The 15,232-nt window shown below is 44.8% G+C and overlaps 1 protein-coding gene across 1 annotated transcript in view; it reads right to left on the bottom strand.

Annotated features, from left to right (window-relative positions):
• The window catches only part of PHACTR3 (phosphatase and actin regulator 3), a 219,301-nt gene that overhangs the window by 61,879 nt on the left and 142,190 nt on the right, over positions 1-15,232 (bottom strand). The window contains exons 6-7 of the mRNA XM_021677840.1: positions 14,423-14,597; positions 13,474-13,721 (exon numbers count right to left, since the gene is read on the bottom strand). Of these exons, the coding sequence (XP_021533515.1) occupies positions 13,474-13,721; positions 14,423-14,597 (423 nt within the window). The remainder of the gene's footprint in view (positions 1-13,473; positions 13,722-14,422; positions 14,598-15,232) is intronic.

Here is a 15,232-nt window from a genome sequence, read left to right as displayed (position 1 = left end):
TATATTATTCAGCCATAAAAAAAGAATGAAATCTTACCATCTGCAACAAAATGGATAGAGCTAGGGGGTATAATGTTAAGTGAAATAAGTCAGAAAAAGACAAATATCATATGATTTCACTCATGTGTGGAATTTAAGAAACAAAATAAACGAACAAAGGAAAGAAAAGAGACAAAGCAAGAAACAGACTTTTAACTATAGAGAACAAATGGTTACCAGCAGGGAGGTGGATGGGGAGGTGGGTAAAACAGGTGATGGAGATTAAGGAGTGCATTTGTGGTGATGAGAACCCAGTGATGTCTGGAAGTGTTGAATCACTATATTGTATACCTGAAACTGATATAACACTATATATTAACTATATTGGAATTAAAATGATATAAAAAAATAAAACCGCAAATGGTAGAAGAACAAAGAACAAGGGCAATAAATAGAAAACAGTAACAAATATGGTAGATATTAATCCAACTATGTCAACGGCCTAAATACACCAATTAAAAGGCAGAGATTGTCAGAGTGGATCAAAAACTAAGACTCAACTCTATGTTGTCTAGAGAAACTACTATATAAAGACACAGAGATTAAGAGTAAATGGATGGAGAGAAATATACCATGATAATACTAATCAAAAGAAAATAGGAGTAACTACATTAATTTTAGAAGAGCAGATTTCAAAGCAAGGAAGGTTGTCAGGGATAAGAAGGGCATGCCATATGATAAAGGGACCAATTCTCAAAGAAGGCATAACAGTTCTTAACAAGTATGCAGCTAACAACAGCATGTCAAACTATTTGACTAAAACAGAACTGCAAGGAGGGGTAGATTAACACGCTATCATAACTGAGACTCCAACACCCTTATCTGAGAAGTGGGCAGATCCAGGAATGGAAAATCAGTAAGGACTTGGTTGAACCCCACAGCACCGACGACCAACTGGGTATAACTGACACCCATAGACGACTTCATCCAGCAAGAGCAGAATACACATTGTTCTCAAGGTCACATGGAACATTCACCAAGATACACCACATTCTGGGCCATAAAACAAACCCTCACAAATTTAAAAGAATACAAATCATGTAATGTCTGCTCTCAGAAAACAATGCAGTTAGGGGGGCGGAGCAAGATGGCGGAGGAGTAGGAGACCTGGACTTCCTCTCCTCTCTGGAATTCAGCTGGATAGGGATCAAACCATTCTGAACACCTACAAACCCAACAGGAGATCGAAGAAAAGAAGAGCAACAACTCTCTGAACAGAAAAGCGACCACTTTCTGGAAGGTAGGACGTGCGGAGAAGTGAATCCGAGGCGATATTCAGGAGGATGGACGGCGGGGGAGGGGCCTCCGTCGGCCGCTTCTGGCAAGTGATAGAGCCGCGGAGCACAAAATCGGAACTTTTAAAAGTCTGCTCCGCTGAGGGACGTCACTCTGGTGGCTAAGCGGGGGGTGGAACCCTCCGGGACAGTGTGGTCTCAGGACCCTCGGGTCACAGGAAGACCGGGGGTGCCTGAGTGTGGCAGAGCTCCCAGGTAACGGAGCGGGGAAGCCGGCTGCAGAGGCGGAGCCCAGGCGCGGGCTCTCAGCTCGGGGTGGCCATAAACCGTGATCCGCGGCACAGTCGGGCCCCTGCTCCTCCAGCAGGGACCCAACAAGCGGCAGATCCGGGGAGACTCACCTTCCTCCCCCGGGAGGAGCCGCGCGGGAGTGCGCCGCAGGGATCTGCTGGGTTTGGAGACTCCACCCGGGGTCGGGGGCCAGAGATAGAAACGCGCGGTCACAGGCCGGGCGAGCACGGAGTGCGGCTGGAGACCGGGGAGACGGGAGTGACTGACGGCTTTTCTCTGGGGGCTCACTGAGAAGCGGGGCCCCGAGTTCTCGGCTCCTCCGCGGCGGAGATTGGGAGGCCGCCATTTTCACTCTTCGCCTCCAAAGCTGTAGGGAAAGCTCGCAGGGAACAAAAGCCCCTGAGAGCAAACCTGAGCAGATTACTTAGCCGGGAGGGGGCAAGGGCGGGGCAATTCCACCTCCAGCAAAGACATTTGGAAACCACGGCAACAGGCCCCTCCCCAGAAGATCAGCGAGAACAGCCAGCCAAGACCAAGTTTACCCATCAATGAGAACAGCAGAAGTCCAGCTCTAGGGGACTACTGCACATAGAATTCATGGCTTTTTTACCATGATTCTGTAGTCTTTCAAAGTTAATTTTTTTAACTGTCTTTTTTTCTTTTTTTTTTTCTTTTTGAATTTTTCTTTTTCCCTTTTTCAACCAACATCTTATCAATCCCTTTTTTTTAAAAAAAAATTTTTTTTATTTTTCATTTTTAGAGTCATATTCTATCCCTTCATAGTAGTTACCTGTATTTTTGGCTTATATATATAAGTTGTTCTCTCTTTAAAATTTTGAGACAGTTTCTTCTAACAGATCAAAATATACCCTAAATCTCTAGTATATGGTGTTTTCTATTCCCCTGCCTGATCACATCCTCTCCCTTTTTTTCTTCTTTTTTTAAATCCTCTTCTTTCTTTTTTCAAACAACTTCTTATCAATTCCTTTTATAAAATTTTTTATAATTTCCATCTTTACAGTCATATTCCATCCCTTCATCATATCAACCCTTATTTTTGTACATATATAAGTTTTTCTTTCTTTAAAATTTTGGGAGGCACTTTCTTCTAAAAGACCAAAATACACCCCAAATCTAGTGTGTGGCACTGATCTATATACCAGCCTGATCATATTTGATCACATTCTGGGTTTTTTGTTGTTGTTGTTTTGTTTTGTTTGTTTTTGTTTTTATCTTTATCTTTTTTTTCTTTTTCTTTTTTCTCTCTTTCCCTTTCTTTTCCCACTGCTTCAGGTTTTTTCTGATTTGTTTAGAGTATATTTTCTAGGGACGTTGTTACTCTGCTAGCATTTTGTTCTCTCATTAATCTATTCTCCTCTGCACAAAATGACAAGACGGAAAAAATCACCTCAACAAAAAGAACAAGAGGTAGTACCGACTGCCAGGGACCTACTCAATACGGACATTAGTACGATGTCAGATCTAGAGTTCAGAATCATCACTTTAAAGATACCAGCTGGGCTTGAAAAAAATATGGAAGTTATTAGAGAAACCCTTTCTGGAGAAGTAAAAGAACTAAAATCCAACCAAGTAGAAATCAAAAAGGTTATTAATGAGGTGCAATCAAAAATGGGGGCGCTAACTGCTAGAATAAATGAGGCAGAAGAGAGAATCAGTAATATAGAAGATGAAATGATGGAAAATAAAGAAGCTGAGAAAAAGAGAGATAAACAACTACTGGATCACGAGGGCAGAATTTGAGAGATAAGCGATACCATAAGACGAAACAACATTAGAATAATTGGGATCCCAGAAGAAGAAGAAAGAGAGAGAGGGGCAGAAGGTATAATGGAGCAAATTATAGCAGAGAACTTCCCTAATTTGGGGAAGGAAACAGGCATGAAAATCCAAGAAGCACAGAGAACCCCTCTCAAAATCAATAAAAATAGGTCAACACCCCGACATCTAATAGTAAAACTTACGAGTCTCATAGACAAAGAGAAAATCCTGAAAGCAGCTCGGGAGAAGAGATATGTAACCTACAAGGGTAGAAACATTAGATTGGCAACAGACCTATCCACAGAGACCTGGCAGGCCAGAAAGGACTGGCAGGATATATTCAGAGCACTAAATGAGAAAAATATGCAGCCAAGAATACTCTATCCAGCTAGGCTGTCATTGAAAATTGAAGGAGAGATAAAAAGCTTCCAGGACAAACAAAAACTAAAGGAATTTGCAAACACAAAACCAGCCCTACAGGAAATCTTGAAAGGGGTCCTCTAAGCAAAGAGAGAGCCTAAAAGCAACATAGACCAGAAAGGAACACAGACAATATATGGTAACAGTCACCTTACAGGCAATACAATGGCACTAAATTCCTATCTTTCAATAGTTACCCTGTATGTAAATGGGCTAAATGCCCCAATCAAAAGACACAGGCTATCAGACTGGATTAAAAAACAAGACCCATCGATATGCTGTCTGCAAGAGACTCATTTTCGACCCAAAGACACCCCCAGATTTAAAGTGAGGGGGTGGAAAACCATTTACCATGCTAATGGACACCAAAAGAAAGCTGGGGTGGCAATCCTTATATCAGACAAATTAGATTTTAAACCAAAGACTGTAATAAGAGATGAGGAAGGACACTATATCATACTTAAAGGATCTATCCAACAAGAAGATCTAACAATTGTAAATATCTATGCCCCTAACATGGGAGCAGCCAATTATATAAGCCAATTAATAACAAAAGCAAAGAAACACATCGACAACAATACAATAATAGTGGGGGACTTTAACACCCCCCTCACTGAAATGGACAGATCGTCTAAGCAAAAGATCAACAAGGAAATAAAGACTTTAAATGACACACTGGACCAAATGGACTTTACAGACCTATTCAGAACATTCCACCCCAAAGCAACGGAATACACATTCTTCTCTAGTGCCCATGGAACATTCTCCAGAATAGATCACATCCTAGGTCATAAATCAGGTCTCAACCGGTACCAAAAGATTGGAATCATTCCCTGCCTATTTTCAGACCACAATGCTTTGAAACTAGAGCTCAATCACAAGACTAAAGTCAGAAAGAACTCAAATACATGGAGGCTAAAGAGCATCCTACTGAAGAACGAATGGGTCAACCAGGAAATTAAAGAAGAATTAAAAAAATACATGGAAACCAATGAAAATGAAAACACAACTGTTCAAAATCTTTGGGATGCAGCAAAGGCAGTCCTAAGAGGAAAGTATATAGCAATACAAGCCTTTCTCAAGAAGCAAGAAAGGTCTCAAGTATACAACCTAACCCTACACCTAAAGGAGCTGGAGAAAGAACAGCAAATAAAGCCTAAACCCAGCAGGAGAAGAGAAATAATAAAGATCAGAGCAGAAATCAATGAAATAGAAGCCAAAAGAACAGTAGAACAGATCAACAAAACTAGGAGCTGGTTCATTGAAAGAATTAACAAGATTGATAAACCCCTGGCCAGACTTATCAAAAAGAGAAGAGAAATGACCCAAATCAACAAAATCATGAATGAAAGAGGAGAGATCACAACCAACACCAAAGAAATACAAACAATTATAAGAACATATTATGAGCAACTCTATGCCAGCAAATTAAATAACCTGGAAGAAATGGATGCATTCCTAGAGATGTACCAACTACCAAAACTGAACCAGGATGAAATAGAAAACCTGAACAGACCTATAACCACTAAGGAAATTGAAGCAGTCATCAAAAATCTCCCAAAAAACAAAAGCCCAGGGCCAGATGGCTTCCCAGGGGAATTCTACAAAACATTTCAAGAAGAATTCATACCTATTCTTCTGAAACTGTTCCAAAAAATAGAAATGGAAGGAAAACTTCCAAACTCATTTTATGAGGCCAGCATTACCTTGATCCCAAAACCAGACAAAGACCCCATCAAAAAGGAGAATTACAGACCAATATCCCTGATGAACATGGATGCAAAAATTCTCACCAAAACACTAGCCAATAGGATCCAACAGTACATTAAAAGAATTATTCACCATGACCAAGTGGGATTTATCCCTGGGCTGCAAGGTTGGTTCAACATCCACAAATCAATCAATGTGATACAATACATTAACAAAAGAAAGAACAAGAATCATATGATCCTCTCAATAGATGCAGAAAAAGCATTTGACAAAGTACAGCATCCTTTCTTGATCAAAACTCTTCAGAGTATAGGCATAGAGGGTACATACCTCAATATCATAAAAGCCATCTATGAAAAACCTACAGCGAATATCATTCTCAATGGGGAAAAACTGAGAGCTTTCCCCCTAAGGTCAGGAATGCGGCAGGGATGTCCACTATCACCACTGCTATTCAACATAGTATTGGAAGTCCTAGCCACAGCAATCAGACAACAAAAAGAAATCAAAGGCATCCAAATTGGCAAGGAAGAAGTCAAACTCTCACTCTTTGCAGATGATATGATACTTTATGTGGAAAACCCAAAAGACTCCACCCCAAAACTGCTAGAACTCATACAGGAATTCAGTAAAGTGGCAGGATATAAAATCAATGCACAGTAGTCAGTGGCATTCCTATACACCAACAAGACAGAAGAAAGAGAAATTAAGGAGTCGATCCCATTTACAATTGCACCCAAAACCATAAGATACCTAGGAATAAATCTAACCAAAGAGACAAAGGATCTGTACTCAGAAAACTATAAAATACTCATGAAAGAAATTGAGGAAGACACAAAGAAATGGAAAAACGTTCCATGCTCATGGATTGGAAGAACAAATATTGTGAAGATGTCAATGCTACCTAGAGCAATCTACACATTCAATGCAATCCCCATCAAAATACCATCCACTTTTTTCAAAGAAATGGAACAAATAATCCTAAAATTTGTATGGAACCAGAAAAGACCCCGCATAGCCAGAGGAATGTTGAAAAAGAAAAGCAAAGCCGGCGGCATCACAATTCCGGACTTCCAGCTCTATTACAAAGCTGTCATCATCAAGACAGCATGGTACTGGCCCAAAAACAGACACATAGATCAATGGAACAGAATAGAGAGCCCAGAAATGGACCCTCAACTCTATGGTCAACTCATCTTTGACAAAGCAGGAAAGAATGTCCAATGGAACAAAGACAGTCTCTTCAACAAATGGTGTTGGGAAAATTGGATAGCCACATGCAGAAGAATGAAACTGGACCATTTCCTTACACCACACACAAAAATAGACTCCAAATGGTTGAAAGACCTCAATGTGAGACAGGAGTCCATCAAAATCCTAAAGGAGAACACAGGCAGCAACCTCTTTGACCTCAGCCGAAGCAACTTCTTCCTAGAAACATCGCCAAAGGCAAGGGAGGCAAGGGCAAAAATGAACTATTGGGACTTCATCAAGATAAAAAGCTTTTGCAAAGCAAAGGAAACAGTCAACAAAACCAAAAGACAACCGACAGAATGGGAGAAGATATTTGCAAATGACATATCAGATAAAGGGCTAGTATCCAAAATCTATAAAGAACTCATCAAACTCAACACCCAAAGAACAAAGAATCCAATCAAGAAATGGGCAGAAGACATGAACAGACATTTTTCCAAAGAAGACATCCAAATGGCCAACAGACACATGAAAAAGTGCTCAATATCGCTCGGCATCAGGGAAATCCAAATCAAAACCTCAATGAGATACCACCTCACACCAGTCAGAATGGCTAAAATTAACAAGTCAGGAAACGACAGATGTTGGCGGGGATGCGGAGAAAGGGGAACCCTCCTACACTGTTGGTGGGAATGCAAGCTGGTGCAACCACTCTGGAAAACTCTATGGAGGTTCCTCAAAAAGTTGAAAATAGAGCTACCATATGATCCAGCAATTGCACTACTGGGTATTTACCCCAAAGATAAAAAAGTAAGGATCCGAAGGGGTACGTGCACCCCGATGTTTATAGCAGCAATGTCCACAATAGCCAAACTGTGGAAAGAGCCAAGATGTCCATCAACAGATGAATGGATAAAGAAGATGTGGTATATATATACAATGGAATATTATGCAGCCATCAAAAGGAATGAGATCTTGCCATTTGCAACGACGTGGATGGAACTGGAGGGTATTATGTTGAGTGAAATAAGTCAAACAGAGAAAGACATGTATCATATGACCTCACTGATATGAGGAATTCTTAATCTCAGGAAACAAACTGAGGGTTGCTGGAGTGGGGGGTGGGGTTGGAAGGATGGGGTGACTGGGTGATAGACACTGGGGAGGGTATGTGCTCTGGTAAGCGCTGTGAATTGTGCAAGACTGTTGAATCTCAGATCTGTACCTCTGAAACAAATAATGCAATATATGTTAAGACAAAAAAAAAGAAGAAGAAGAAGAAGGTAGCGGGAGGGGAAGAATGAAGCGGGGGAAATCGGAGGGGTAGACGAACCATGAGAGACGATGGACTCTGAAAAACAAACAGGGTTCTAGAGGGGAGGGGGGTGGGAGGATGGGTTAGCCTGGTGGTGGGTATTGAGGAGGGCACATTCTGCATGGAGCACTGGGTGTTATGCACAAACAATGAATCATGGAACACTTCATCTAAAACTAATGATGTAATGTATGGGGATTAACATAAGAATAAAAAAAAATATGCGCTAAATTCAGGGAGCAAATAAAAGACTTAAGTAAAAAAAAAAAAAAAAGAAAAGAAAACAATGCAGTTAAACCAGTAATCAGTAACAGAACGACAACTGGAAAAATCCCAATATATATGGAGGTTAAATAATACGCTTCTAAACAATACATGAGTCAAAAAAGAGATCTCAACAGAAATTTTAAAATATTTTGAACTAAATGAAAATGAAAACACAACTTATAAAAATTTCTGGGATGTGGTAAAAGCATAGCTTAGAGGGAAATTTATAGCACTGAATGCATGGATTAGAAAAGAAGATCTGAAATCAGTAATTTAAATTTCTACCTTAGGAAACTAGAAAAAGAAGAACAAATTAAATCCATAGTAAGAAGGAGGAGAGAAATAAGCAGAAATCTGTGATATTCAAAATAACAAATCAATAGAGAAAAGTCAATGAAACCAAAAGCCAGTTCCTTGAAAAGATCAATAAAATTGATTAGCCTCCAGCCAAGATAACTAAGAAAAAAAGAGGCCACAGATTACTAATATCAGAAATGAAAGAAAGAACATCATTACAGATCCCACAGACATTAAGAGAATAAAGAAATACTACAAATCACTCCATTCCCACAAATTACATGACCTGGAGGAAATGGACCAATTCCTTGAAAGATACAATCTGTCCAAAATCACAAGAATAAACAGATGATCTGAACAGGCCTGTATCTATTAAATAAATTGAATCAATAATTAATAACCTTCCAAACAGAAAGCACTAGGCTAAGATGAGTTTACTGGTGAAATCTGTTGAAATTTTAAGGAAATTACACCAATTCTGTGCAATCTCTTGCAGAGGACAGAAGCTGAGGATAGGATGCTAACTCATTCTGAGGCCAGCATTACCCTAATAAAACCAAAGACATTACAGGAAGAAAAAACACTACAGACCAGTATCTCTCATGAACACAGATGCAAAAATCCTCAATAATATATTAGGAACAATTATTTAAGCTGTTAAATAAATTTTAGGGACCCCTGGGTGGCCTAGTTGGTTAAGCGGCTGACCCTTGATCTCAGTTCAGGTCTTGATCTCAGGGTCATGAGTTCAAGCCCATGCTGGGTGTGGAACCTACTTAAAAAAAACAAAAGTTTAAAAATGCTAAATTGTTAAATTTTAAATGTTTATGCTAAATTAAATTTAAATGAAACACAAAAATTCTAAATTAATTTTAATTAGAAAATTAGCTAGAACTGGACAGTCACATGTTAAAAAAAAAGAATCTTGACACAGACCATATAACCTTCACAGAATAGGTCACACACCTAAATGTAAAATTCCAAGCTATAAAACTCTTAGAGGATAACATGAGAAAACCTAAGTGAACTTGAATATGGTGATGTCCTTTTAGATACATTGCCCAAAGCACAATCCACGACAAAAATAATCAATAAGCTAGACTCCATTAGAAACTTCTGCTCTGTGAAAGACAATGTCAAGAGAATAAGACAGGACACAGATTGGGAGAAATATCTGCAAAAGTTACATCTGATAAAGGACTGTCATCCAAAATATAAACAGCTCTTAAAACTCACCCTAAGAAAACAGATAACCTGATAAGAAATGAGTCCAAACCTTGACATCCCACCAAAGAAGATACAGAGGTAGCAAGTGAGCATATAGAGAAATGCTCCACATTATAGGTCTTCAGGAAAATGCAAATTAGAACAATGAGATAGCACCACACAGCTCTGAGAAGGGCCAAAATCCAGAGCACTGATGACACGAGACGCGGGCGAGGATGTGGAGCAGCAAGAGTTCATTCATGCTGCCGGGAATGCAAAATGGCGCAGCCACTTTAGAAGACAGCTTGATGGTTTCTTACAAATCTAAACATAGTATGACCATACCAATCTAGCAATCTCACTCCTTGGTATTTACCCAAAGGAGGTGAAAATCATGTCCACACGAAAAACTGCACATGGATTTTTATATCAGCTTTATTCATAATCGCCAAAACTTGGAAGGAACTAAGAGATGTCCTTCAGTAGGGGATGGATAAACCGTGGTCCATCCAGACAATGGAATATTACTCAGCACTAAAAAGACATGAGCTATCAAGCCCTGAAGACATGGAGGAAAACTTAACTGCACATTACTAAGTGAAAGAAGCCCATCTGGAAAGGATACACACTATATGATTCCAACTATATGACATTCTTGAAAAGTAAAACTATAGACAATAAAAAGATCAGTGGTTGCGGGGGTAGGAGGGATGAACGGGGAGCACGGAGGATTTTTGGAGCAGTGAATGAATAATATCATGATACACACAAGTCATTGTACATTTGTCTAAACCCACAGAAGGCACAACATCAAGAGTGAACCCTTTGGGGGATAAGGGGTCAGTGTAAGTTTATCATCTGTAACAAAGGCATCACTCTGGTAAGTGATGCTGGTATCAGGGAGGCCATGCAGGTGCGGGGCTGCAGATGCACATGGAAGTCTCTGCAACTTTCTCTAATTTTCCTGTGAACCTACAACTGCTTTTAAAAAATTAAATCTTAAAAATTCACCTTTGACGAGCCTGAGAACGTTCTTGGTGTCCTGTTTTTACCCAGCCTGATTGCACACACCTGGGAAGGTACCTGTGCACGCTGCAGGCGGGCACAAAGCATCACATGTGGTCTGTCACACTCTTTCTGTGCTGACCAAGACATTTTATTTGCTCTGCACAGAAATCCAACTGTCAGACTCAGAGTACAACAGATACATTTTTCACTACAACTAGTCAAGTAGGATAGCCTTCCAGCTAATTCACAAGGTAACCTGCCTTGGATGAGGCCACCACCAGCTCTTAGAAATGAAATTCTAACATTGATGCATAGGATGCCACCTCATTAGAGAATTCAGGGTGACACATCTTTGGACTGTTCACATGGGACAGGACAATGCCCGCAAAACTTCTTGAACCCAAGAGAAGCAAATAGCTGATTCTTGTCACTATCATCCTACCAGGCAAAGCAGAATACATTCATGGGCCTTTCCCACTGTGAGTAACAGTCCTTCTAAAAGTAACACTTCTAGACTTTTTCTAGAACCAAAATAGAATTTTTTTCCTCCAAGTGATTTACCTGAGAGGTTCTTAACTTGGAGAGAATCACGAACACATAGGAGAATGTGTAAAAGCAAGGAAACCACTTTCCACACTGGATTTCCATGCTTTGGGAACCCCATATCAGGCACCTGGGAGGAGCACCCAGAGGCTCAATTTGCAGAAGACTGGAATCTCCAGATATTCCTGATGGTGTGTGCAACAAGCCCAGCCCACAGCAGGATGTTCTTAGGGTTGAACGTGAGGCCTTGATCATGAACCCAGAACACTGGTGTGCACGGAGGAGGGGACCGAGGAGAGGATGCTCTGCTCAGGGTTTGCAAATGCAGTTAAGAGCAGCACATTCCCAGGCAGCTTGGCTGTGAGCCTGCGCACATTAGCAACAGTGTTTCTAGGAGTTCTACCCTCCCTGCTCCCATCAGACCACAGTGGCTCAGGGAGGAGCATGTTATGCCATCAGAAGTGGCTGGAGAAGGTGGAATGGTGACCCCAAAAGAAATGTGTACCCTATATCTGTGAATGCGATCTTATTTGGGAAAAAGATGCAATATGTTTTTCAAGATGTAATTAAGGATATCAAAATGAGGAGATTCATCCAAGATTATCCAGATGGGCCCTAAATCCAATGACTAGTGTCCCTGTAAGAAAAGGAGAGGGCATGTCTGTCTACGGCCATAGCACCCTGGACATGCTCTAGCTCGCCTGATCTTGGTAGCTAAGTGGGATGGGGCCTGGTTAGTACTTGGATGGGAGGGAGGGAGAGGGCCCTGGGAGCAGAGGAGAAAGGAATGTGACCACAGTGACAGAGACTGGAGGAAGCAGCTGCCAAGCCCAGGAGAGCCTGGAGCCGCCAGCAGCCAAAGAGGCAGACAAGATCCACCCCTAGAGCTGGAGGGAGCGTAGTCCAGGGGGGTAGAGGCCAGAGGTGCTGCTAAACACCCTCCAAGGCACAGGGCAGCCCTCCCCCCAGAGAATCACCCAGCATCACTTGGGCGCACCTGCACCAGCCTGGCATCCTCGTTTTCACCCACCGTTCTCAGACATCTCCCGCATGACCCCATCCCTCAGAGGCTGACGGGTGTTCAAGGAAGAGAGTTCTGGGGCTGGGTAAGCTTGGGAAAGTCCACAGGCTGCAGGCTCCTCTGACATGCCCAGAGCCCCTCGGCCAATGGCTGGCTCCAAGTTTCTGGTTCAGTGATCAAAGTCAGCCTCTTCCCAATGCACAGAACGCTGGTGCTCCTCACACGCCAAGGCACCCACCCCTAGAACTGCCTCACTGGCCAGGGCGGAAAAGGCTCAGAAGTATGCAAGGGGACAGGAAGGCTGACAGCCAGAGTGGCTGTCTAACCCTGAGCTCGGTCCACCTGGTCACGGTGGCTGATGCTCACATCCCTTCAGGACCAGCCAGGACCAAGGTCAACGTCAGCCCCTTCCCCATTTGCCACGCGACACCCAAGCAGCAGCTTGCTGGGCTGGGTCCCTACGGCCTCCACCCAGAGCTCTCTGCCCACGGTGGTGACAGTCAGCATGAGACTGAGCCCCCGGCAAGGAGCCGGCACTCAGCACAGCCTGCATGGCCTGCACCCTCTCCGGGCTCGCTTGGCCTGGCCTGCACCTCCTCTCCCTTCACCACGGGCCCCTGCGATGCTCTAACTCCCTGAGCCTGAGTCCTCAAGGTAGGACAGAGCAGTTACTCTGACCTCCGGAGCAGACCGTGAGGACAGGCCTGGAGCTGGGCTTCTGATGGCCTTGGGAACGTGCGTCTCCACACAAGCAGGCGCTGCGCCAGGGATGGCCGCCGACTTCTTCTCCCCTCCTCCTTCACCTCATCTCGCTTTCCTGGCGGCAATTTTTGCTCTATTTTCCAAACACTGGACCTCCGAGTACCACCTGTATGACTTCCTGCCGTGTGTTCCTAAGCAGCGACGCTCTCAAAGTTACTCATGGAGCCTCTTTTAGGTGTTTTCAAAAACACACGAAAATCAACATGCAGTTACCAAAATAAAACAGGTTCACTCAGCATCTCCCAGTCCCAGCCCAGGGCCCGTCGGCAGGCACCCCCGCTCATCCTCAGAGGTGCAGGCCCTCGCCCTGTCCCTCCTCCGCACCACCCGGGGGGAGCACCGCCTCCACGGGGCCCCGCACCCCGCAGGCTCCGGCCTCTCCTCACCAGAGATGATGGAGTCATTCAGCGCCTCTTCATCCTGATACACCAGCAGGTCGTCCTTGAGTTCCGAATTCACGATCAAGTTCTCCTTGTTCTCCTCAGACCCTTTGGTGGCGGTGCGCCTGCTCTCCGCGACCCCATCGAAGCTCCAGGCCTCCTCCCTCTCCTTGCCCCGCTCCACGCTGGACGTTCTAGACAGGCGGACGTCCACCCGCTTCTTGGGGGACGCTTTACTGTCCCTTCCTTGAAAACTGAATCAGAAGACAGTCTGGGTTACGCGCGGTCCGCTTCCCCGCAGGACCCAGCTAAACCGGCCTGGGGGCTTGCGAGGATGCTGCAAAGATGGTCCCCAAATGCGTGCGGCGCCCAGCTTCAGTCCTGAACGCGCGGGACTAGCAGCCCCAGACGGCGCACGCTTGGTCCCGAAGAGCGCAGGCCTGTGCGTGGGAAGCCGGCCGCGCTCCGCAGCGTACGGGCGCGGCTCCGGGACTCCCTGGAACCGGGAAGGGCACTGCGCTCACGCGGTGCTTCTGCCAAGCCCTACGTGCGCCCCGTTAGCTGGCTGCTTTGCCCTCCAGCGATCACTTCTCTTTCTCTGTGGACACGTGAGGTCTAAGATAAAAGAGTAAGCTTCAGGAACAGGCTTTGTCCTCCTGCTAACGAAGACTCAAAGTCTTCAGGGTCTGGGACAGCGTGACAGCTACTTCTCTTCCACGGGTGCTCGATTCCCCCGGGAGAAACGCAGGGACTCAGTGACCAGGCTCCCACCCGTGGACGTCCTCTCCCAGAATGTGGCAGCCAAGACCAGAGCCCGGTGCGAAGTAAAAAAGTGGGGCTCTTGTCCAAAAATTCACAATTTCAGGACAGTGACAGCAGGACTACACAGGGTACACACAAGGCTGATGGGGATTCGGGCACACAGGTCTCCTTACTGGCAGGGAGAGGGCCTCACCTGTCCTGGAGATGCTTGGTGGCCAGTGCCCTGTGCAGCTCCTCAATGACACGGCTGGGGGGCAGTGGCCGGTGGACAGTGGTGAGATGTGGAGACCCCGTGGGCGTGGAAAGCTGTCCTCGGAGGGGAGGGTCAGCACTCTTCCCGCCAGGGCCCTGGAAGAGCGCAGGCTGGCCTGGAGCGTGAGAGGGACCAACGAGAACGTAAGTCTCTGGGGGCAGGGAGGAAGGACGCTGCAAAAGACAGGAGCCCGAGAGCAGAGGACACAGCCCCCTGGCTGGGGGACTCTCACACCCTGTTCCAGACATGCCAGGTCCCCCGCCCCCGGAGCCAGAGACAGGGCTCACCTCTGTCCAGCTCCATCCACGGGCCCTCTGGCCTCCAGCCCTGGGAGCCGAGTTCCATAGGCCCCCTGCAAGGTCTCAGGCACAGAATGCCCTCCTTCCTGATGCTCTGCTACAGATTTGGCTTCCCAAAGCCACACTTCCTATCGTGGAAACGAGCACAATCCCCCCAGCTCTGCAAGGTCTGCAGGGGTCACTCAGCCTGGACCACCGTGGTCCCTGCTTCTCCACATCTCCTCCAACCCTCTCCCTGTACCTCACCCAGTGGGAGCTTTCAGGAAGGCGAGCCTCTCCCCTCCTCCTCAGCACGGCATCTGGGCTCCTGGCCCGGGCCCTGTAGGCTGCCCTGCTCGGCACTCTGGCTTCATCTCTTCCACTTTCCCCACCAAGCTCTCTTGGCTCTAGGACAGGAGGATCTTTCCAATCCTTGAGGGAACCACACACTCTACTCTGAGCTTTTGCACAG

This window comes from Neomonachus schauinslandi, chromosome 10, assembly GCF_002201575.2.
Source record: "Neomonachus schauinslandi chromosome 10, ASM220157v2, whole genome shotgun sequence".
In the NCBI taxonomy this organism is placed as follows: domain Eukaryota; kingdom Metazoa; phylum Chordata; class Mammalia; order Carnivora; family Phocidae; genus Neomonachus; species Neomonachus schauinslandi.
The sequence above is the reverse complement of the archived record's forward strand: the minus strand, read 5'-3'. Positions and strand labels throughout refer to the sequence as shown.